Source organism: Euprymna scolopes, chromosome 22, assembly GCF_053919585.1.
Source record: "Euprymna scolopes isolate OS-2025 chromosome 22, ASM5391958v1, whole genome shotgun sequence".
NCBI classification, from domain to species: Eukaryota; Metazoa; Mollusca; class Cephalopoda; order Sepiida; family Sepiolidae; genus Euprymna; species Euprymna scolopes.
The window spans coordinates 45976600-46003122 of record NC_136503.1 but is presented as its reverse complement, the minus strand read 5'-3'; the positions used below and the strand labels follow the sequence as shown (position 1 = coordinate 46003122).

The following is a 26523-nucleotide window of genomic DNA, read 5'->3' as shown; positions in this document are numbered from 1 at the left end:
CATTTCTACTCAATATTATCGATACACGGTAAAAATAATACGTTTATTTTTTCCTTTCTATGTGATAATATATATATATATATATATATATATATATATATATATATATATATATATATATATATATATATATATATATATATATATATATATATATATATAAAAAAATCCTGAAGCTTAATGTCGATAACTGTTCCCATATTCATATAAGTATAAAAGTAAAACTTTGCTTGGAGCTGCCAAATTCACAGTTACACATTCTTAGCGAAGTTCGCTTATACGCATGCGCGCTTCAGACGGCGAATGAAAGCTAAATTGGAACTGTCGTTTTAGCAGTTCCAAACGCTCGTGAAAACCGGTGTTTGCGTGTTTTCGCTTATATTATTATTTTTTTAAAAGGCTTGTTTACAAATGTTTTGTTTTTATTATTATTAAAAAGTGTAAAGTGTTCTTGTAAATAAATATCCACCTTAAAAAAAATTCTCACACTTTTAAATGCGATTTAAGCAGACAAAAATATACAATATGCGACACTTTTTTTTTTTTTTTTTAATTAAAAGTGTTCGGGCTTTTTACCCGTAAAGCTACCAACGTAACTAATGTTATTTTTTCACGTACGGTTTATTTTGTTTGTGTTTTTATGTAGTTTGAAATCTATTCATTTTGTGGTAGTTAAACTTTACAGAATAAAAAAAACTATTTACATTTTGTCTATAGAAAAGCGAAGAAAATTTTATTTTTTAAATACATTTTAGTTAAAAACTGTTTTTAAATGTTGCTCATAGTACAAACATGTAATCTTTTTTTATTCTATATTTTATTTACAAAGTAAGTTTAGTTATAAACACATTTTTAAATTTTAAATAAAACTGTTATCCAATAAAACCATTTTTAAATGGTAAACTCCTAACTTTACCATCGTGTGCAAGCAAGTAAATTTCAAAGATTTTGTTTTTATGAAAAAATAAATTATTAAAATTTTTTAAATAAAATGTATTTAAAAAAATGTTTTTCGTTTGTTTGCCTGCGGAAAAGCCCATAAAATTTATTTAATCTGTAAAGTTTTAAAGAAATATATTTGTATATTTTTTTATTACTCTGTAAAGTGTACACAATTTAAAATAGTATTTTTTTTATTAAAATGTTTTTGCGTATTATCCCTTTTTCGACGGCTTATAATGGCAAAGTTAAAAAATATTTGTATTAAAAAAAGACAATTTTAATGGCAAGCTTATTTTGTTATACGCCTATTTTTAATTAACAACAAGCTTTTTTTAAATAAAAACGTTTTTAAATAGTAAAACTATTTTCGTTGATAAAAATCTATTATCTAAAAGTTATAAAAGTACCATTGAACTCAGTTAGAACTTCCGGTTCAGTTGAATCGCAAAAAGAGAATCACGTAAACATTGTATTCCTTCTACCCTAATTAATATTCTACTAATAGACTGCCTAGTACTTACCTTTCCCAACACAATTGATATAAAAGAATTTAACCATGGCCTCCTTGCATCCTCAAGAAATAACTTCTGTGACGGTAAATGAACTTCAACAGATTGAGTTTTCACAGCTGCCTCTCCATGATAAAGTTGAAATTAAGAAAAGAGGCCGTTCAACGCCTGATATTCAAATATCTCAGCCAGGCATTAGCAACAACAAAGTGTATATTCGTAGCTTTAATTCTGACTGGTACCAACGGAAAAGTTGGCTTTGCGGCTGTGAACTAAAAAAGGCATTATTCTGCTTTCCTTGTTTGTTGTTTGGGGGTGATGTAACGTGGACAAAAGATGGTTTCAGAACTATTAGCAAAATGAAAGATAGAACTGAAAAGCATGAGAAGTCAAAGAAGCACGTTGACAATGTAGTTTCCCTATCAATTTTGGGGACCGTAAATATTAAAGAAAAACTTAGTGAGGCCTACAGACTTTCAATCAATCATCATAACATGAATGTTAAGAAGAACCGTGAAATTTTATCCAAAATAATAGATTGTATTTTCTTTTGTGGGAACTTTGAAACTCCCTTACGAGGACATGATGAAAAAGATGATTCAGTAAATCCAGGTGTATTTAGAGGATTAATAAATTTTGCATCTAAATTAGATCCAGATTTAAAGAATCACTTAGAAACCAGTAGTGTCTTCAAAGGTGTTTCCAAGACCATTCAGAATGACATACTTGACTGTCTTTTACAAATATACCGTGATGAAATAAGGGCAGAAATTAGCAAAGCTTCCTTTGTAGCTGTCATGGCTGACGATACAACAGATGTGTCTGAACATACACAAATGATCATTGTTTTACAGTACGTCTTGGATGAAAAAATACTTGAACACTTTTGGGGATTCTTTATTCCAGAAAACCAAACCGCTGATGGAATATCAAAATGTATTCTACAACAATTGGATATAATCCTTCAAGGGAATCGCCAAAAACTGATAGCTCAGACATTTGATGGTGCAAATGTCATGAAAGGCAAAAAAGATGGTGTTCAGGCGAAAATAAAAGCAGTTTATAGTAATGCACATTTCACTCACTGTTATGCGCATCAACTTAATTTAATAATGAGGAATGCAGCAAGCATTACACGAAATGCTAGAATATTTATCTCTAACATTTTGGCTATTCCGACTTTCTTTTCTAGATCACCACAGCGTCTGTCCATTCTCAAGAAGCATCTGGATGTAAGCATTCCACGTCCATCTGCCACAAGGTGGAACTTTAACATACGGACCATAAATAGAGTTCATGAAAATGTTCAAGCATTAAAAAAATGTCTCACTGAAATTCAGCCAACATCATATGTAGATGAAACCGTTGCAGAAGCGACAGGAATTCTGAAATATTTGAACGATGAAAATTTCATATTTTGGTTAGAGCTATTTCATCAAATTATGTCTCATGTTGAAATTATTTATAATCAAATGCAATCTCGGGAAATTAGCATATATAAAGTCAATGAATATATAGCAAATTTCAAAACTGCTATTTTAGAGATAAGAAACTCCAAATACTGTGAAAATCCTTCACAAACACCCAAGGCCAAAGCTAAAGAACTGTGTGACTATATATCTGTTGATATAATGGACAGATATTCTTCAACTAAACATTTAATACTTGCTAAATTGTTTAACAAGAAAAGCTTTGCTAGTTTTAAGAAATAACTACCTACAGAAGAGATATCCTTGACAACTGAAGCATATCCCATGATTGACAAAGAAAAGTTTGAAACTGAGCTAGAAATATTTTATAGTAGGTCAGATATCCATGAGTATTGCAAAGTAATTGATCTCCTGAAATTTATTTTGGAAAACAATTTAAACGATGTTCTTAATGAAATCACAAAACTCATAAAAATTATCTTGACAATTCCCATGGCTACATCAGAGGCAGAACGTTGTTTTTCAACTCTGAAAGAATAAAAACTTTTCTAAGGAGCACTATGGGTTGCAAAAGACTAAATGCACTTGCAGTGCTTCCAATTGAAAAAAAGTTCTTCAGCAGTCATTCAGAAGTTAAGGAGAAAATTATCAATCTTTTCTCACAAATTAAAACAAGAAGAATGGAATTTACTTTCAAATAAATATAATAAGTAAGATATTCCAAATATTTACATCTATTTAGAATTCCTTTAAGTTATTGTATTTTTATACGTGTGCATGCCTATAAATTATGTATATTTTTTATGTTTGTTTTATTTTTACACAATATTAAAACAATATGCATTTTTTTTTTAACAGCACCCCCACTAATCTTAGGCACGAGCCGCCACTGCTTGAAAAAAAAAAAAAATATATATATATATATATATATATATATATATCGTTGTACATAACAACAAAAAAGGAAAATTATTCTTTATTTCAATAACTAATCCTTTTGGGCTTACTCAGCAAAACTAAGACGATAGGCAGGGCAAACAAACAAGCAACAAATAAAGAAAATTACATACACAAACATTCTTTCTTTTTTTTGTCTTTCCTCCGGTAGACGAACTCCCTCTCTCGGGACCTTTGTACCAATTTTTCTTTCTCACACCTTTCTTTGAGAGCTTCCCTTTTGTTTCCTACTCTTCAATTTCTCTTCTTTAAAAAGGATTCTTTGGAATGTTCCTGAGCTTTCCTTTGGAATAAAAACGGTCCTTCAAAGGATATTCTAACAAATGTATTCACCTTCTGTGTAGCCTTCTTGCTATTTAATTGAAGGTGCCATTTTGAATGGTCAGTTTTTCCGACATTCTTTTAATCCCACCTTTGGGCAAGGCTTGTTGTCTTTTAATTAAAAGGGAAATGATTAAGATTTCAATGGAGTACCTAACGTCATGTTTGGTCGGCGAGGTTGTCGTTCTACGTATTGAAGAAATCATAGTAAATGGAATTGGAGGAAGGGGATGAGCAAAGATCTCTCGAGTACATTATCGTCAAAACCTACACCTTTCCCTCACAACAAAATATACAAGATCCAGATAGCTAATCCTGACAGTGGTAACATATTGACCTCACCCCACCTTTGCCCAGCTTCATAGTAAAGAAGTTAAAAGGAAATAAAAATTCTCATCCATTATGATATTTTAATATATACAGATTTCGTATTTATGATATTTTAATATATGCAGATTTCGTATTTATTATTATAGAGGCAATTCTTACATTGTATAGAATATATAGTAGTGATTTCAAAAGTAAAAAAAAAAAAAATATGATTTGGGTACCCTCAGTTAGAATCGAAACTAAAACATATACCTCTTCAGCCTTATCCGTGATTGGACTGTTTGATTTAAGTCCATACGCATATAAAAACTTTTTAAAAATAACATCATTTAACCTATAAATGTATATTTGCACATGCTTACAAGACCACTTTAAGTCGACTTACGCCTGCCAAGTTTTAATCTTTTGCAATTTTGACCTCTTAGCAGCTATTTTTACTGGTTAAAGATCAAATGGAATTTGTTCCATAGGTCCTTTACCCTATATATCAAGACACAAAAATTGACAGAGTAGCTTGGTGGGGACCACACAAGCAGACAGACAAGGTCACTTTTATATATAGATATAGATTTTAAAAAATTTTGTAACTTACAAATTGATCGATTCAATTAAAACTTTGTCTCTGACTAAAAACCATTATTTAACCGGATTGAGTCATGTTGTGTCATTATTCCCCATTCATTTTCATTGTCACAGTTTAATTCAGCAGCATTTTCTATCAAATAAACAAACCCGTTCCAGAAAGTCTGTTTTTCAATAGTATTAACCTTCGGGTAGTATGTTTCCTCAAATAATTCCACCGGGTTTTTGCTTTTCGTGGCTGAATACACGAAATAGAAAAGCTTCTTAATATCTTTCACAATGTCAAAAGACGGTTGAAAGTCAACACTGATCTGGTTGTTACGTTTTTGTTTGTAGTACAACAATATTTTAATCAAATCGTTATTTTCACAGGTGTTGATCTTTTGATTTTTGTAGGGATCTGGCACTCTGACTTTCCCCTGTGTATCAGGGGCCGTCAGGTAAAGGGAAACATTACTCATTGGACTGCCGTATAAGTCGGGAATAAAGAAATCCACAGGAATACTATTCACAGACCATTCGAAGACGTCCTCCATCAATTTTTGTAGATGTTCTGCGATGATTCGGTCTTTGTTGCTGTCGCAAGAATACAGCAGATCAATTACACATCTGTGTGATCGGTCTGAAATTAAAAAAAAAAGAAAAAAATGAGATTAATCAGTGCATGACCAGAATTCAACTTAATAAAAAAAAAAAAACCAATACAGAAAATCTTTACAATCTACGTACCCGCCACAAAACAAAGATGTTATATTCCAAAAATCATGTAATTGAGCTAGTAGTTTCATTTTTAACTAAGAAAATCAAATTTTATAAGTAAGCAAAAATGAACTGTCTCGCATCGCTATCTTGAAAAAACAAAAAAACAAAACAAAGGCAGATAACGTCACAATAATTCAAGCTTGCGAGATCAGCCTTGTAATTGCTAATGATTTCACATTGATCGCTTAGAAACGTTAAAAATTTATTTTCTTTATAAAAAAATTACTTGACCAATTTATATGATTTTTTGGAATATGACATTTTCGTTTTGTGATGAGTACGTATATCATAAATGTTTTTCTTTCTTTTTTTTTTAGGTTGAATTTTATGTAAGAATTGGATAATTGATTAAAACGGGCACATTTCACACCTGTCTTTTACACTTGTTTATTGTGTGGCTTGCAATTCATACCCAGCTGTTACTCTTTCTCAAATTGAAAGATTTTGCATACTTCTCCAGATCAAACCCCTATATGTATAAAAAAAAAAAAAAAAAAAAAAGAAAATGGCACACAAAACAAAATTTTATTATGTACTTATCCGTTAGGTTAAACAAGACCAAAAAAAAAAAAGACTGTAGTCCAAAATTTATGCAAATTCATCTATTTTTGTTTTTAAACCATAAAATCCACCCGGCGCAAATTTATAAAGCCATTCTTAATATGGGAATAGGGGAGGGGCGTTTGGTTAACTTTGCTCTTGCTTCAATGAAAGTTTGAGTTATGTTTCTTGTCTATTGATCTTAATTAGGCCGAATACAAGTTTACAGACGCAAAACAAAGAATAAAACACCAGAACTAGATGACTACAAGCCTATAACTCTGCTAAACACAGAGTTAAAGATTTAAACCAAGATCCTATTGAATTGGCTGCAGGTTGTTATTGGAGGTTTGATCGAACTTGAGCAGAACTATGCTGTGAAAGGGAAACCGATTCAGAAAAACTTGCACTTGATCTGTACGATCCTAGAAGGAGGGATAAACGATGTCATGGAAGCTGCACTGATCAACTTGGATCAGACCAAAGCTTTTGACAGGGTCGACTATCGCTTCCTGGCATCTGTTTTAGAGACGGCTGGTTTTAAACTGGGCTTCCACAAATGGATCCCTGTACTGTACCAAGTGTCGATGGTAGGGGTACATGTTAATGGAAAGCGCTCAACATTTTTTGCCCCCTTCCAGTTAGTGTGTCGGGGCTGCCTGCTATCACCCTTACTTTATGTTGTTGCATTGGAGCGACTACTTGTGGGGAGATAACTTCGGTCCTTCACAGAATTGCTTTGCCTGGTGGAGCACTACAAAATGATTACAGGGGCCAAAATCAACCACAGCAAGTTGGTGTATTTTTTAGTTAGGCACCTGAGCGGCGTCACCACCCTTCCGTCTCTTTTCAGCTGCGCAGATGGCCCAATTCAAATCCTTTGCATGTGGAAACGCCGGAACATGCTTTCTTTTTTTTTTTTTTACATAGGCATAACCACTTATCAAGGCCAAGAGGCCACTCGAGGAGAGGGGGTTACAGAGTGTACAGTAGAAATTGGACAATATAGTAATCGTTAGTAATAGAAATTCGGTAAATTTGTTAACTTATATGGCACGGCTCATCAAAAAAACTTGTTCACGTTAGACTTGAAGGCAACTATATTGTAGTCAGCTGGAAAGCAGGAAAATGGAAGACAATTCCATAGGCGTGCAGTTCTAAGAAAGAAGCTTTGCTCATGGAATCTACGCTTAGGTTTAGGCACAGATAAAGAGTGGGGGAAACTAGTGATAGTGTTTTCTGCTAGGGGGTGTTTCTTGTGAAAGTTTGGCAAGGGGGACCATATAATGGAGCTCAGCCAAGCACCTGCCATGAAAATAACGATAAAGCAGAGACAAACTCGCAACATCTCTTCTGTGAGAAAGAGGTTGCAGGGAAGAGAAAAGGACATCCCCCACAAGGCTACGAAGTCTATTTTGAACTCTATCAAGGCAGGATAAGTCTTCTTCAAATGCCACGAATTCTGGAAATATGAGGAGTATGTCAACAAGGTGATGGCTCATATTGATCATATCGATTCTCGCTCACTGAATGTATCCTACGTCATCCACAACATTGGGCCACCATGGGGCAGGGAGAAACAGATGGTGTTTCTCGTGATCCTGGCCATAATAAGAATTGTACTGTGGACGTCGCATCTGAATGAGAACTGAGGGGTTGAATCTTTAACTGGTTAGGATCTGATCGCCTTCTTCAAACACCAACTGGAAGTCAAGATCAGATATGATAGGAAAAGATTACATCCCATGGTTCTTGAAAGAAAATGGATTCAAGTAGTAAGCTTGTGTGTACGCAGAGGAGTCAAGTTTGAGTATGTGCTCCTTGTTTGAGCATAGCACACAGTTTCTGGTCCTGTCAGACTCCAGACCCTTTAAGGTAAGCCTTTTCAATTTCTTAGCTAGGCGAGTGAATTGTCCCTCCTCTCCAGATATGAAACCTCCAAGACGCCCATTCCTCATATTTTCTTATCGCCCCTGGCCTCCTCCGAATTACATTCATCTTGGAAGGACCTCACATACTCCCCAACTCCCCCACCCTATTTTTTTCTTTTCTCATATAGATTTCAGCCCCACGGAGAACAACCTGCTTGTTTTTGGTTCCCATCAAGCTGAAAAATAGTGAGCGATCTACCATATAGAAAGGGTGGGGGAGGGTCTTACTAACATCTGTTTGTATTTTTTGTTTTTCCCCCACTTCACACCACTGAAATTATTTCAATAAAAACGATTTATTTATTTATGTTCATATTTGGGGGAGAATCTTAAATAGGATGACCCCTAGAGTGAATGTAGTAGGTGATTGAAGATTTTAGCTAGGAAAATAAGAGACATATATAAGGTACAATGACAAGAATGACCATAAAACCCCCTCAACATTTTTGAATGGCTTAGTCCCTAATTTATTTTTGTATTTTTCAGAAATAAATTTTTCAAAGAGACAGAAAAACAAAACAAATATGCAGAAACTTATCAGAGTATTGAAAGGAATAAGGAACCTGTAAAAAAATCAATATATGACCAATAATTGTAGGAGCACAATGAACAGTCCCAAAGAATGTGAAAAAAGACTAGGAGAAATCGGAATCAATGGGAAGACTGAGACTATGCAACAAACGGTAATGCTGAAAAGTTGAAATCTTAAAGAAAATCATCAAATGCGGAAACTAATCCACATGAGCAACAAACACTAACTGGACACATTAATAACACAAAAAGGTGCAGCCAAGAAAACTGAAACCACAAAATTGTAAGTTGACTTCCCCATAAAAAAAATAAATAATAATAAAACATTGTAGAGTCAGCATTGACTGGCACTACAGCAAATATTCAGAGGCTTATGGAGGATGGACAGACCGAGGAGGGAAAGCATTAACCAGGCCTCCACTGAATGGGTGCCACTCAAATTCCAGCGATGACCAACGATTATTGCCAACAAGATATCAATGGCAAGTGACTGTTGCGATAATGCAAATTCATTTACAAAGGTTATCAAAAGAGGAGAGTACTGGAAATCTGGAGAAACTTGTTGTCACCCAGACTCCAGGGAACACCACCGGTTATTGTCAGTGAGCAACTACTGATGATGACCTTTGTGAAAACTCAATCTATATATGTATAAAAGTGAAAATGTGTGTGTGTGTGTGTGTGTGTGTGTGTGTGTGTGTGTGTGTGTGTGTGTGTGTGTGTGTGTGTACATTTCCCTATACAATAACTCTGTCAATTTTCTTTACAGACTTGAGATTTGACATAAGCGGTATTGAGATTTGGGAAAATCTTTTTGATCGGTTTTTGGTCAGAAATTTGGCTGTTAAGGGGTCAAAGTTCAACGATTTGACCTTCGATAACTCTACCAAACTCTTCCGCCAATTTTTGGTCAAAACACTTGAAATTTTAAATATAGGTTCTTTGGGCATGTATCTAATATTATAAGTTGGTTTGAGCCCAAAACAATAAATGCTAAGGGGTTAAAATTGGGGTCAAAGTTTTTAAAAAAATTGACCTCTGCGGTCTCTACCAAATTACTCAGCCAATTTTTGGTCTAAATATTTGAAATTTTACATTAAGTGTATTCAGACATTGGGCAAGCTTTTTAATCAGTTTTGGCCGAAAATTTGGCTGCCAAGGGGTAAAAGTTCAAAAGATTTTACATTTGCGGTCTCTAGCAAACTATTCAGCCAATTTTGGGTCTAAACATTTGAAATTATACATAAAGGGTATTCAGACATGCAGCAAAGTTTTTTAATCAGCTTTTGGGCGAATATTTGGCTGCCAAGAGGCCATGGTTGAAAGAGTTGACCGTTGCAGATTTTACCAAACTCCTCCGCCAATTTTGGGTCTAAACACTCGAAATTTTAGATGTAGGTTACTTGGACATGGGTCAAACATTTTAACTTGATTTGAGCCCAAAACAATAATTGTTAAAGGGTCAAAATTGGGGTCAAAATTTTAAAAAAATTGACCTTTGCGGTCCTTACCAACTTTTCTCTATGGTAGTTAAGGAAGCCTATTATATAGAAAGGCATTGCCATACATATGCACATAAAATTATAAACAGTACATAGCTAGGCTGAATTGCTAGTGATAATAATAAAAAAACAAACATTATTTTACACATAATATACAGTCATGCTCCCAGACATTATCCCCTTGCTTAATTTAATAGATTATATACAGACCCTAAAAAAAGGAAGTATTAAAGCTAAATTTCATGGGAAATTTTAGCTCAGGAGGAGGTGTTGTAACAAATATGAGTACATCCGGGTTCATTATTTTACACAGACCCTTTTGTTCTGGGAAGTCATACTCCCAGACATTACCCCCTTGCTTGGGCTGGTTGCTTGAACACCCATCCTTTTGATTGTAGCACAATAATTTTAAACAAAAATACAGAGTTTGGAGAAAGAAGACCAGGACCAAATTCAGTTGAGATTATCTTGAAGTTGATTATATTTATTCTAAGTGATACTAGATTTATATCGTCCTTGAGACAGACACTCCACTTTATATATTTGTCTGCATGGAAAGACAACCATTCACTTGAACACAAAAGATAGGTTGACACAGGGATAACCCAATCCATTTCATTATCTGATATGTCCCACAGTAGCTGAGTGGGCCTTGCTACAGTTTTGAATAATAATCTTACTGAACGAGTGTTTGTGATCGAAGCTCGTAATCCTTGTGGCATACCTTTTGACGTCTGTTTCAAGTGGTCATTATTTATGGCTTTGCCAACCAATCATAATCTTGTAAGGAGGAAGAGCCGAGATGTACTCATTTATTACAACACCTTCTCCTGAGCTAAATTTTCCTATGAAATTTAGTTTTAATGCTTCCTTTTTTTAGGGTATGGATATAATCTATTAAATTTTTTTCTACTTCTCTTGCTCAATCCTCTTTGCAGTGGTGACCTTTGACACACTAGTACCTCAAGTCTTGAGTTCGGGGATACCTCCATTAGAGAATGTTGACTTATAGGAACAGGAATTTCAAATGCATCATACAGGACTTCCATAAGAAACTCTTTGGTATTTATCCATGACCTCTGTAGTGTGATTAGGTCTCACCTGATTCCAATGTCTTTTGCATGGAAATTTATTTCCTTTTATATCATATATGACCTGTACAATTCTTTTGGTTACTACTCCTTCTTCCCAATACATACTTCCAGACCTAAAGTTCTTGAACAAAAAACTTTGTAACCTGACATATAGACTTTAGTCATTTTATTTTTATGATTTCTTCACTGGAAAACGCAGAGCATATTTTGGTTGCAAATATTAACTCTGCAGGCAAGAACGTGACGTCATATTTGGGTTTGGCATGATTCTGGAACCTGCCAAAAATTTCTGAATACTTCTTGTTGCAATATTTTTGATATAATGAAGATATGATCACTGAAAGTTGGAAGATTCTAACTTATAGACACTGGTGATAGAATTTGACGAATCAAATTGAGCCATGTTCTGCTAACAACCAATCAGATTCTCTTCCTGTACTGTCAATGATCTATTTTTTATCTTCTTTGGAAAAAACTCATTTTTCATTACTCAGCTTGAATTCATATTCCTCAATTCTCTGAAATATTACTCTAATATGGGCTTTGTGTTGCATTTCATTTTCACTTTTAATCAAAATATCATCTAAATATGTGATTGTATATTCCATGCCAGCCAAATTGTGTCCATTATTTTCTGGAATAGACTTTAATCCAAAAGGGAGAGTATTAAGTTTCAAAATTACTTTATGTGTGTTTATTGTCAGGTACTTTGAACATTCTTCACTGACTTTAACCTGAAGACAAATCCAACATTGAAAACACTCTACTTCCGTTTAATTTAGTGAATATATCATCTGGAGATAGCAGAGGATATGCATGATCTTTCATACATGTGGGGTGTGACGTCCAATCAGACAGACTTTTGAAATCATGCCAATTTTTTTCCTGACTTTCCTTTGCAGACAGATGTCACTTTAGAAGATCTGAAAATCACCCCTTCTTAGGTGCATGATATCATAAAAAATCTAGACACCTCAAAAGCATATAATCTCATCCCGGCTGTGCTATTAAAAAATGCTTTGCTAAGGTTGCTCCAGTCCTGTCCAAGCTTTACAACAAATGCTTAAATAATCTTGCTTTACTGCCTGCTGGAAAACTGCTTCTGTGGTACCAGTTTGCAAGAATTCTGGTGAAAGAACTGACCCATTAAATTATCGCCCCATTAGCCTCCTCCTGCTTTTCACCAAAATATTTGAGTCCATAATTAACCAAGCTCTATTCCATCACCTTACAGTTGCTAAACTTCTGACTGACCAACAATATGGATTTAGGCAAGCCCATTCTACAGCAAATATCCTAACGGTAATCTCTGAACGTATATATCATATACTGAACAAAGCAAAAGTGGGTAGAGCAGTAGCCCTAGATAAATCTAAGGCTTTCGACAGGGTTTGGCACGATGGACTTCTCAGGAAAATCAGATCATACGGTATCACTAGGCAAATACTTAACACAATTAAATCCTTCTTAAGTAAGAGAAGAATCCAGGTTGTCTTTGACAGTCGTACATCTAAACAATATGATATAAATGCGGTTGTACCTCAGGGGTCTATCCTTGGACCTTTATTATTCCTAATATTCATAAATGAAAAGGGTATATTTGCTGATGACACCACACTCTATAATAGGCATGAGGGGAAAACAAATGAACACATATCTAAGGAAATGGCAGAAACCCTAGAGGAAAACCTCCAATCTGTGGTTGAATGGAGTCAAAAATGGATGGTCCCATTCAATGCTGTCAAGACTAAGTTTGTCTCCTTCAATAATTACAAGAAACCTTTTCAATCACCAGTAGCTATGACTAAAGATATATTATCTGAAAGTACTTCAAATCCAACATAAACAAATTCCTGACAAACCGCCCCCTTAAGTAAGACACTCTATCAAATCTCCAATACTAATGATTACTACAATACTATCTCATTGATTACTGTACACGCAATAACCCTTATCCCTGAGTGGCCTCCGGGCCTTGATAAGTGGTGACCCCCATCTAAAAAAAAAACAAAAAAAAACTTCTTTCAAACTCCTCAGCTTGATGTTCACAGGGAATATGAATTGGAACAAATACATTGAGAGCATTGCCAAGACCATTGCGAGGAAGGTGGGTTGTATTTATTTGCTTCCCCACAATAGCAAATTAGGCATGAGGCCGTTTTTTTACGTAGAGAGGGGGAGGGGGAAGGGAAAAGGGGACCAGCTCCCAAGATGTGGGAAATGGGAGCTGGATAGTAAGAGTCTCTTGGTATATAGGGTTGCCCTACATGGACCAGAAACTCATTGCCACAAGGGCAATAGTTTTTGCTTGCAGCATCCGCCAGAACAGATTTTTTGAGATATTAAATCTTTTATTCAGGCAAAAGTTGACATGAACAAAAAACTTAGGCACAAGGCCAAGGCCAAACCCTCAAGAAGAAGGTGGGCTCTCTCTACTGTGCTAGAAAGATACTTACGCCTGACAGTATTCTGTACCTCTACAAGGCCACCATTCGCCCATGTATGGAGTATTGTTATCACATTTGGGCTGGTGCACCAGCTGCTAGTGTCTCGCTCCTGGACAGGGTTCAAAAGAGAGTCATCAACTGATAGGTCCTGAACTATCTAGGCTTCAGCCTTTGCCCCATCGACAAAATATTGCATCCCTCTGCCTGTTCTACCAGTATTTTTATAGTGGATACTCCGACAAACTACAAGCCTTTGTATCCCCTCAACGTAAATACCCCCGACAAACCCGACAAGCAGCAAAATCCCACCCCTACACAGTAGAGATCTTTAGATGTAAGAAGGCCTACTTTCTTCCACAGAACTGCTAGACTTTGGCACGCCCTTCTGGATTCCTGTTTTCCCAACTATACTGACATGCAGAAGTTCAAGTGTAATGTGAACAGATATCTTGCTGCTCAACTTCCTACATAGCATCCCTGCAACTTATGCCCCCCGATAGTAGCCGTCTACATCAAAATGGCATTGTGCCTTGTTTGGGGCTAAAATGGAATTTAAAAAAAAAAAAAAGAAAGAAACGGTTATTTAAATTGATGACTATGAATAGAATTGGAGAAATATTTTCGACTATATTCGACATGGGCGTTTTCAACAAACAAAATCGAACATGAATTTTTCAGCAAAATTCGTGCTAAAAAATATTGATTCAATGTTATTACTACACACTGTATTGATGAACTTCGATTTTATCGATCAAAATGATTTATAATTAAATGAAAGTAGGGCACATTAAAATGTTTTGAATACACAAGTTTATTTTTATTTATTTATTTATTTATTTATAACTTTAATTAACAAAGGTACCCAGCGTACAATTAAATAGAAGTGGAATTATGTGTAACATCGTTATATTAAAATTTCTATCTCCCCCCTCTCTTTCCCTCCTGATTTTTTTTATTTATTTTGTAGAGGAAAATAAGAAAGATATCATTTTATGCAAGAACTAATGTCGATTCAAATGAATAAATGTTTTAAAAAATAAACTGGAAAAAATAAATTGAAAAACTTTTTTAAAAAAATGGAGAAAAAATTATTTTTTAATTACTTAATATTTTTGTTTCAAGTTTTTCAACTTTTATTTTAAAATTTACTTCAAACATTTATTTGTTTTAATTAACCACAACTAAGTATTGTGGAAATTTTATTTCCACCATTTTCTTCTTCTTTCTTCTTCCCCCCCCCCATCCCCTCTCTAATTTATTCTCTTTCTTCCTCTTTAACAACATGTGATCGATCCCGTTCAGCTCGTTGATGAGAATTAGCAGCGAACCGGATGTTAACGCATCCACCATGAGAGACAAAATGAGAAATCGTCTTTTGCACATGACTCCACGCATCGCTTCCGCTCGGGAAGAAAAAATAAGATAACCACAAAATAATTATCGACCAATGGCAGAGCTCTGCACCTAAAATAAACGCCTTAAATATCACAGTCACTGGGAGCCAGTTTGCCACTATAAAATGAGGGAGTTGATGGAACCGAAAAGGAGGAAAGAGGAGATTCGCTCTGCTGCGTTAGTGAACGCACAGACGGATTCTCCCACCCGACCTAAAGAGATGAAGAAGAAAAAGAAATAAGGCACCAGTGAACTGAAGCCGACTACGTTCTCATGTTATGGGCCAAACGCCTTCAATTCTAAACAACGCCTAATTCACATAAACCAAAGAAGTGAGGTAGAGAAAGAAGACGAAGACGCCGGGCTGCTAGCGCTGATGAAAGAAGTCACTCACTTTCCAGTTACAAGCCAGGACACGCATCACCGACAGCAGGATGACCGGCCTACCCTAACCCTCTCCATCGTCCCAAAAATAAGTAACATTTTACGAACATTCATTCCTTGTCAATTCCTACATACCTACAAACAGTTTACGAACATTCATTCCTTGTCAATTCATACATACCTACAAACAGTTTACGAACATTCATTCCTTGTCGATTCATACATACCTACAAACATTTTTAGAACATTCATTCCTTGTCAATTCATACATACCTACAAACATATTACGAACATTCATCTCCTTTGTTAAATCACATTCCATCCTACAAACACTTTGCCTCTCCTAATACAAATTGTTGGTAGTAAATAAAGTCGGTTCTCAACCTTCAACATTCGCCTGTCTTTAATTAAATGGAGTCAGAATCTACACACTTCCAACGTTATTCATTTCATAGATTCTTTGTTGTGGCCTCTATGGCATCCTTTCTCACTCCTAAACCTTCTCATAAATACCGAGAGGCCATAGATTTGACGAGCCACTTATTTTCCCGCTCAACAGCGAAAAATTTGAATTAAAAGGTAGTTGCTAACATGACGTCTTAGCGTTAAGATGAGTTAAATATGTTTAAGCTACCAGACATATTTTGTCGGGCAAGGAAGAGGAGACCAGCAATCTTATTTTGGACACTCAACTCTGTCTTAACTAAGATATAAGAATTAGTTGTAAACTTGAGTAATGGCAGAGAGACGTTGAATTATCTCGAGAAGGATAATTATGGGACAATAATCGAAAATTTGTCTCAATAAGTTTTTCTAAGCCACCTGAAAAAAAAAAAAAAAGAAAGAAAACAACTATGAAATTCTGCCGGAACTTGCTTCTAATCCGCTTGAAGGGAAGGCTATTGAAAATACGTGAAGAATTATTCACTTGTTGTTCGCACAATAAGTGTATGGCGGTTACCATAAATTTTAACGACGTTTGAAAAAGGCTCACCATTTCGGTCGGTCTCCTTTTGGGGCACCTCCGACATTAGAGAGAGAACAAGAGTTGTAGTGGACTGGTGGATATATTATACATATCCCCTAGTCGTACAAGATAGGAGAAATGATTTGAATTGGGAAAGGAAAAATGAATTGCTTTGAGGAAGGAACGAACAATGCGTTTACATGAATTAAACGAACTAGGATTTATTTTGTGAAGAAACAAGTGAAAGAAAAGGGTACAACACGTGTTCATGTCCACGTTCGTCTCTTGCTGTTTACTGGTGAGAAGGAAAGTCTATTGTCATAGAGAGAGAAAATGAGAAAAAGTCAATCCAGTTTGGTGTGCGTCTCTCACTATTAGCTGGTGAGGAGGAAAGTCTATTACAGTATAGAGAGAGAATGAGAAAAAGTCAATCCAGGCCATGGAGATAGAAAACGTATAAAGTGTACATACTGTCTGTTAGCTTGTGCCCCATACATAGTAGCAGGAGACATGAGGCACGCGCCTCCCGAAAGGGAGACGGCTGATTAGTCGAATCTCTCAGCTCAAGAGCTGGTCCGGAAAAGGCTGGAAACAGCTTGTCTCTTGCTTTTATAATTGTTTCTGGTGGTCTTTTGCGCATGTGTGGATTTCCTTTGAAAGGGAAGTGACGTCGTCCATCTGCGCGTACATGTGCGTATATTAGCATGTGTGTGTATACACGTGAATGTGAGTGTATGTACGCGAACGTGAATATATGTGCATGTGTGGACGTGCTTGCGTATGTTTGTGTGCGCTCATGTATGTGACAAGTAATATAGCTTGAGATGTGAACGTGTGTTTTTGTGTGAGACTAAAAAACAAATAAGATCTCTCTCTCTCTCTATATATATATATATATATGTGTATATATATATATATATATATATATATATATATATATATATATATATATGGTGGTTACCATAAATTTTAACGACGTTTGAATAAAGGTCACCATTTCGGTCGGTCCCACTTTTGGGGCACCTCAGGCATCTGAAAAAGAATGGTTGTGGAAAAGAAAACATTGGGTTATAATTAAGTGCGACGAGACTTTAGGATTGATGATGTTTTATAAAGGTTTCCAAGATATAGGGTACAAAGAGGATGGTACATTTCTTTGTTAAAAGTTTTTACCCAGGGAAACTGGTCCATCACGTGTGGATGCTGCTATCGTTTCCGTATGTCTGAGACAGATTTCTTCTTTGTATCTCCCTCCAGGACAGTCCTCTATTCCGATTAGCTGAAACCTCAGGTGACGTTGAGAGAAGGAAGGAAGGGAAAAGTAGAAGAGTAGGGAGAAAGAGAGAGATAAGGGAAGCATACCGTAGCAGCATTATAGTAGTAGTTCACTACATGAGTCCGCCTCCAAATAACGGAGTTAAGTATCCTCCACAGACTTATTAAATATGTTTAAAAATAAAAGTACTCATTTTTTTTTCCATGTTACTGGTACTTTATCCGTATCATCTGTCTTAATAAGTTTATCATTATTAGTACCGTCATTTGTCTGTGCCTTCTCAGTCGGTCTAATTTTATTAGTACTAGTTGGTTCTATGTACGGCATTAATCTATCTAGTGATACGTGTGTATGAGTACCGTTGTTCATATCGATCTGATAATGCCTGTCTGATCGAGTCAAAACTTTATAAGGACCTGAATACGGTGCTTATAATGGTTTTCTAACTCGATGAACTCTGAGCCATACTTTTTCACAGGAAGATAAACCTTTCAGTATAAATGTTTTTGGACTGTCATGGATATATCCTTTTCCGTTGTTGAGTACATCAATTTGGGACATCCATTCACACAAATTACGTATGTACTGTTTATTAACTGGAGTTTCTCCTACTCTCTGTTTGTGTATCAACTGCTGAGGAATCAATATCGGAGCTCCAGTAACAGATGTAAAAGGGGAAAAGCCTGATTCATTAGGGGTGCTATGTATACCCAGCAGAATCACCGGTATTGCTTCCATCCATGATTCTTTTCGAGCCATTATTGCCGCTTTATGGGTACGGTGTGCTCTTTCGATCATCCTGTTACTTTAAGGGTGATATGAAGTTGTCCTCAATCGGTAAAAACTTACTAACTTGGCTAATTCCTGGAACAATTCGCTCTCAAACTGACTACCTCTGTCAGTTACGACATGCAGTGGGACTCTAAATCAAGATATTCATGCATTGATAAACGCTTCTGCTACCGACTGTGCAGTTATCTCAGTCATAGGCTGTACTTCAATCCAACGAGTTGCACGATCGATGCAAGTAAGCAAATATTTGTAAGGGCTCAGGTAAGGGTCGGACTCATTGCGTGTTAAGGGCAGGGGTCCAACGATATCAATATGTACCGTCTGGAAACGTGCAGATGGTAACTCAAATTCTTGGACTGCAGACTTTGTGTGTCTGTGAATTTTTGATTGTTGACATACTACACATTCTGCACAGAATTGTTTAATCGTTTTATCTAAACTAGGCCAAAAGTATCTGGACTTGACCAGTTTTATAGATGCTCCCGTACCAGGATGCGCCAAGCTATGTAAACTGTTGAAAATAGCCTGACAAAGCTCTTTTGGGATAAATGGTCTGGGGTACTTAGTTGAAGTATCGCATGGGACTGAGCCGACTTCGCTTGACACACAGTATTCTTTCAAATTAGTGTATGATTTTATTTCATCATCACCTTTTTGTGCCTGGGCTATTTCAGCCAAGTCGCATGCATCTATCTGCACAGTTAATGCAGGCCAAGACATACAGTCTGCAACTATATTCTCAGCTCCTTTAATGTACTCCACGTCAGCAATATATTCGGCAAGCACTGATAAGTGTCGCTGTTGTCGATCTGACTTTGATGGTGTCTGACTATAAAAGGCTCCGCATAATGGCTTATGATCAGTGAATAATGTCACGTGACGACCTTCTATGAGGTGGCGGAAATGTATCACTGAAAAATAAACTGCTAGTAGCTCTCTGTCAAACGTGGAATATTTGGCTTGGGTTTGAGAAAATTTCTTGGAAAAGAAACTTATAGGTACTGGTTTCTTATCTATCAACTAGTGTAATGCAGCACCAGTGGCGTATTGACTAGCATCTGTAACTAAGTGGTATTCTGTAGCTGAAGACTGTGGATGTGCTAATGCCGTAATTTCTGATAATTTGCTTATTATTGTTTTGAAGGCGTTAGTTTCTTCCTCGTTAAGCTCGGTCTTTGCTTCAGGATCCAACCTCATCCGTTCGGATAGTGGTAAAATTATGGATGCATAATTAGGGACTAATTTGCGATAAAAACCTGTCATCCCCAGAAATCTAAGTAAGCTTTTTGAGTCCTTAGGTATCGGAAAATTTTCAAACTCTTTGATTTTCTTTAAAGGAAGCAACAAGCCTTCTTTGCTTATATGAAAACCTAAAAAATCTAACTCTGGTACTCCGAATACACATTTATCTAAGGAAATCTTTAAATTGTTATCACTAAGGATCCTAAATACTCTATCTAAATCTTCCTTGTGCTGTTGCTCACTTTTGCTAAAAACTAGTATGTCGTTTAAATATATAAATATGCAATTTAATTTTTAAAATATTTTATCCATAAAATGCTGAAATGTAGCCACAGCATTTTTTAAACCAAATGGCATGTAATTAAACTCAAAAAAAGCAAAAGGTGTCACTACTGCTGTCTTAGGCACATCTTCAGGGTGTATCTTAATCTGATGATATGCTGCAGTTAAATCTATTTTGGAAAAATATTGTTTATTAGCTAAATGTGTGCATAAGAAATTTATATTTGGTACTGGGTAGCAGTCTGTTTTGATAATGCTATTTAACGCACGGAAATCACCGCACGCTCGATATAACCCATCCGGCTTCTTCACCAAGTGCAAAGGGGTTGTCCACTCGCTACTGGAAGGCTGGATAACTCCGGTATTTAGTAACTTTTTAAATTCTGCCTGTGCTGCGTCTAACTTAGGACCAGAAAGTTGTCTGGCTTTAGCAAAGGCTGGTACGTGGATGCCTATATAAATCCTGTGATACACTCCACCATAGTCTTTGTTTGTGTCGCTATATGGTTAAAGCACATTATTATATTTACCTATTACTTTGGTAACATAATCCGCTAGGTCTATTTTGTTAATCACTACAGCATCAGTTCCCGTTACTGCATTGACTGTAATTTCACGTTCCGTTACATTATCACAGATGGATCTATTTTTACAATCCACTATAATGTTAAATTTGTTTAAGAAGTCAAATCCTAACAAAGGGTTAGTGACGGCTGCGATCACGAAACTCCATTGAAAATATCTTCTCAAACGGGGTATCTTAACTTCGAGGTTTGTCTGACCATAGCATTTTATGCCTTCACCGTTAGCGGTAGAGATATGAACAGGAGTTGGCTCTAGAGTAATTCCATTTACTACGGAATGTGGTAAAATGGAAACACTGGCTCCTGTATCTATGATAAAATTGACTTTAGACGCTCCTATTTAAGCAGAAACTTCTAATAACGACGGCACTACTGGAGCAAACACACTCCGCCTTTCTAGTTTTCTGAATCACTAGAGGCGGGAGAGGAAGGGTGCGAGTTAGGCAGAGTCTGTAAGCTACTCTTTTTCTTTGACCACTTACACCATGGCTTACATGTACAAGCCTCCTCCGCGAAATATATATAGGCTCTACATATCTTCGGCTGCTGTTTCCTTCTATATGGACATAGGCCGGCTGAAATGGTTTCACTAGACTGTCTGGTGGTAATATGATCGTTTTTCCGAGCTTGACTCTCAACCGCCTGAAATACTGACGTATTTTCTATTAACGGCATCAAGTTGTCGGATAGTCGACACAACTCCGTTAATGGCATTTCAGTGTGGGCTGCTATTACTGGGGCGATTTACTTTGGAGGTGCACGTATGAATTTATGGCACACTATCTCATCGCTTGCCCCTATTCTATGAGCCACCGTTACCATCTCCTGGGGGTATAATGACGGACGACCAGCTAACGTAGTAGTCCTCATCAACTTCTCCAGAATTCAGGTCTGGTCTTTTCATATGCAGACAACACAGACTCCTTTAACTTCGCATAGTTTAGCAACTGCAGAATTGCTGGAGGTATATTTGTTACCACATCAGGCGGCAATGCACTGATAACCGTACAGAACTTAGTATCACCGCTTGTAATGTGTCTGAGATGGAATTGAGCTTCTATTATCGAAAACCATCCCTCGACACTCGTCTCCATAAATTGTGGGGGTTTTATGCTAGCCTGTTGTGCGCCCATTATTATTATTACTACTATTAATTATTATTATTATTATTATTATTATTATTATTAATTATTATTATTATTATGATTATTATTAGTTAATATTATTATTATTTTTTTTTTTTTATTTGTAGCTGCGACTAAAGAAAATGGCTGGAGGTGATAAGCAAGTAGAGAGAAAAGCGAGTACTCACCAGAGGTTAATTTCAGCAGGTGCTTGGAGAAATAGCGTCAATTAAACATTTTTATATATATATATATATATATATATATAAATATATATATGTGTGTGTGTGTGTGTGTGAATATATAGTCAATGTTCTTAAAGAAAAAAAAAATGAGTTCGTCGATGCACACACGTGTTCCAAAATTGGCTTCACACATGTGCGTCTGGAAGCTTCCTTTTTTTGTGTGTGGGTGTGTGACCACATGTGTTCCAAAATTGGCTTCACCCGCGTGCGTCTGGAAGGTTCCTTTTTCTGTGTGCAGGTGTGTGTGTGTTTCAGAATGAAATTTGGGATTCTGTATTGACTCTTAAAGTCACTTTTTTGCTGTTACAGAATAGTTTTTAGACCAGATTTTATTTTAGTCCTTTATCTGGTGAGAATGACGTGAATAAAAGTTTTGTTTTTCTTTTTTTTTACTGCTTATTTTTCTTGTTTGTTTGTTTTTTTTTTGTTTTTTTTTGCTTTAGTTAGCATAAACCGTTTCACAAAAATAGCAAATATATATATATTATCGGCATTTCTTGGAAAGCAGATTTATATATACTTTTTTGTAAGGTTTTACTGTAGTTTTAGAAAGGCCTTTTCTTTTTTTTTTTTTTTACTCTGTCACGTTCTCATAGTTTTCGTTTTTTTTTTTTTTTTTGTTCTTTGAAGATTGCGTGTATATACACACGTCGGGCGTTCACCAAATTATGGCGGTTACCATAAATTGAAAAAGGGTCACCATTTCGGTCGGTCCCACTTTTGGGGCACCTCCGACATTAGAGAGAGAACAAGAGTGCTGGAAAAGAATGGTTGTGGAAAAGAAAACATTGGGTTATAATTAAGTGCGACGAGACTTTAGGATTGATGATGTTTTATAAAGGTTTCCAAGATATAGGATACAAAGAGGATGGTACATTTCTTTGATAAAAGTTTTTACCCAGGGAAACTGGTCCGTCACATGTTGATGCTTCTATCGTTTCCATATGTCTGAGACAGATTTCTTCTTTGTATCTCCCTCCAGGACAGTCCTCTATTCCGATTGGCTGAAACCTCTGGTGACGTTGAGAGAAGGAAGGAAGGAAGGGAAAAGTAGAAGAGTAGGGAGAAAGAGAAAAATAAGGGAAACATACCGTAGCAGCATTATAGTAGTAGTTCACTACAAGTGCAAAGAATGTTTGGTTAATTCGGTTGTTCATTTTGGTGAAGGTACTATTCTCAAGCACGAGAGAATTTATGCAAAGAAGTTAGAAAAGAAAAACGCGAGGTGCTAAAACATGTTTAAGAAAGGAAAGCGGAATTCCCTTAAAAAAAAAAAAAGAATATGATAAAAATGTCATTCAAGGGAGCTTACTATTATGAACACAAAAAAAAACTCTTAAAAAATAAGATTTCATTTGAACTCTGAATATTTTGCCATCTAGCAAGCGAACCCTCTAAAGGTAGATTTACATTCTCTGTTGCAAATAGCCACCAACTCGATTGATTGATTTCACTTTATTTTCATCTGTTAAAATTTGATTCTATTCGAAAGATAACTCATATTCAATCTGCAACAAAAGAAAGTATTATTATTTGTACTCACTAGGAGTTTTCACATAGGCCACCACCAAAGATTTATCTAAGAACAACCTGTGGTGTTCCTTGGAGTCTGAGTGACAACAAGTCTCCCCAGATTTCCAGTTCTGTTCAACTTTTTGGATAATCTTTGTGAAGGAATTTGTATCATCACAACAACCGTTTAACATTGATTCCTCTTTGGCAGTGACTGGATCATCATCATCATCATCATCATCATCATCATCATCATCATCATCCTCATCATCATCATCAATCACCATCACCATCATTATTATTGATACTCACTAGAAGTTCTTACACAGATTTTTATCAGTGATTGCTTACTGATAATAACTAGGTCTATGGCAACAGAATATTCTTTTCATTGTTTTGACTCTCGAGTATATATCTGACACAGTTAGTTAATCAACTGAGAATCACATCGCTCTATATAAAAGCATATAAAATACCAACGGATACACACTCAAGAGTCGAAGCAATGAAAAGAATATGCTGTTGTCATAGCCCTAATAATAACCGATGGTGTTCCCTGGAGTCTGAGTGACAACAAGTCTTCCCAGATTTCCAGTATTCCGTACCTCCTTCAATAACCATTATAAATGACTGTACATTGTCGCAACAGTCATTTACCATTTCTCGCTAGCGTTGTTTGAATATCAAGTTTCTTTGTACAAAATGCAATTTTGCTCTTGTTTAGTTCCAGAAATAAATTCATACACTTCACACGTGTTTTATGTATTATCCTTCACTGTAGTACTGTTGTCATATTTAGGCTCGTGAATCTTTGTCCCCTTTGAGGGTTCTTGATAAAGTGCAAAAACGCATCTGTAATTTGATTGGTTCCCTCCTGTCTTCTTATCTGTAACCTTTATCGCACTGATGTGATTTTGCTTGTCTTAGCCTTTTTTTATAAATACTATTCTAATATATATCTTCCAGATTTGTCAGATTTATACTCTTGCTTCCTTTTTTCCAGTTCGTTTGACTCGTTGGTCTAGTAGTCTCCATCAGTTCGATGTTTTGATCTATCCATCCATCCAGCATGGCCGTAGCCGAGATTGAACTCACTACGCGAGTTTGTATTGTAATTCAAATCTAAGTATTTTTTTATCCTGACGCCATCACTAGACAGGGTGCCTACCATGGCTTAAGAGAGTCCCGTCTACCCTCGAGAGAAGGATAGACCGCGCCAGTTTCTCAACCTTGTATTTTACCATGTGGTAAAATTTTTTTTGATGTTTTGATATCTCATTGTAATACAGCTTCCTATTCTAGTCACTTCTTTCCAATAATTTAGGCTTGTGGAATTCTCTTCCTGCTGACTGTTTTCCTATTAACAATAGTCTTGGTTCTTTTCAAGGCTAAGACCAATAGTTATATCCAGTCTTTGCGATAATCATCTTTCATTTGTGTTAGCTCTTTACATCAAGTGGCTTTGTACCGTGTATGGAGATATTTCCATAAATATTCTTTTTAAAATTAATATTGCACTAGGTGTATCAGAATTTGGGGGGGAATTTTTGACACCCCTTACACAAATCTGCGAATAAAATATTTAAAAAAAACTCGTAATTTCTCTTTTAAAAGTGGGTTGTTTATTTTCTCTATGGATTATACTTCCAAAAATAAACTATTAAAGTTGTATAAAAAGTAATAGAAATATTATTTTTTATTTAAAAAAAAACAGTGTTTATAAAGTGCCGACCAGCGTCCATTTTGAAATGTTTATTAAAAAGTAAATAATTAATTTACTCACGAAAGTTTTATATATCACAAATTGAAGCATAAAGATCAATAAATAATATATTCAAATTTAAAACAAAAAAAGTGTTTTTTTAGAAATTTACTTGTAAAGTCCGAAGTTTAAAACCTTTTTATTTTAAACCACGTTATTTTTTTTTTAAATGAAACCTTATAATCATCTTATATTATACAGAAAGTTTCGTTTTATTACGAAAATTATTTCTATTTCATTCAATGTTTTTGTTTTTTAGATATTAAAAAAATTTCACTCCATAAAGTGGAAATTAAATATATTAAATCAAAAACTCGTGTATTTTTTGAGAAAAGAAAAAAAATATTTCTTGAACTGCTTTTGTTTTTAAGGCAAAAAATCATAAATAAAATGTGACTAGTTTTCAGGTATGGAGGCACAAATTTCTTTATGCGCAAAGGTAGATGGCTACTGTGAACATGTGGTTTTTACTTCCTTCTGTCCACCCGTAATTCTAAACAATAATAAAAAAAAAACTATTTGTGGTTTTAAATAAAAACATAAAATGTTTGCATGATGGCAGGGTTTTCAAATAGGCGTTTAAAAAATTCTTTTATTTAAAAAATAAATGGATTTTAAAATATAAATATGACGAGATCCTTGGCGACACCAGATGATCTTGCTTTTCAGATAGAGGAAGAGAAGATGGGAGAGGATGAGGTATGGTTAGGGGGGCCATGCTGACACTTGGTCAAGGAAAAACAGATGTTTATGAGATTTCTGTCCACCAGAAAAGAAATCGTATCTTTTTCAATGAAAAGAAAATATAAAATCTAATAATAGGATTCATGGAACAAGAGATTGTTTTTCTAGTTGGATTTGGTAAAAAAATGAATTTTAACTACTAATTGAATGAGACAGGTACAATGACTTGGGTTCAAAGGGTCTGCTTTGGTGTCTGGGAGATGTTGTCATTTGGGTCCATCTGTTGTATTTAACTATCAGACCACCAAGCCAAGTGATAAGTTAGTTGGACAGATAAATAAATAAATTGAACCTAGGGAGAAATATGGTCATTAATGAGGGAGAAGGTTCAGGACA

At 35.6% G+C, this 26523-nt stretch overlaps 1 protein-coding gene across 3 annotated transcripts in view; it reads right to left on the bottom strand.

Annotated features, from left to right (window-relative positions):
* LOC145243399 (uncharacterized) overlaps nt 1–26523 on the bottom strand; it is a 103415-nt gene that overhangs the window by 8028 nt on the left and 68864 nt on the right. The window contains exon 10 of one of the 3 annotated variants that reach the window (XM_080106248.1): nt 5082–5693. In XM_080106248.1, coding sequence (XP_079962374.1) covers nt 5116–5693 — 578 coding nt within the window. In that variant the 3' untranslated portion in view covers nt 5082–5115. Of the gene's footprint in view, nt 1–4609; nt 5694–26523 lie in introns of those variants that run through there. The other 2 variants (XM_080106249.1, XM_080106250.1) reach the window with 2 other exon arrangements.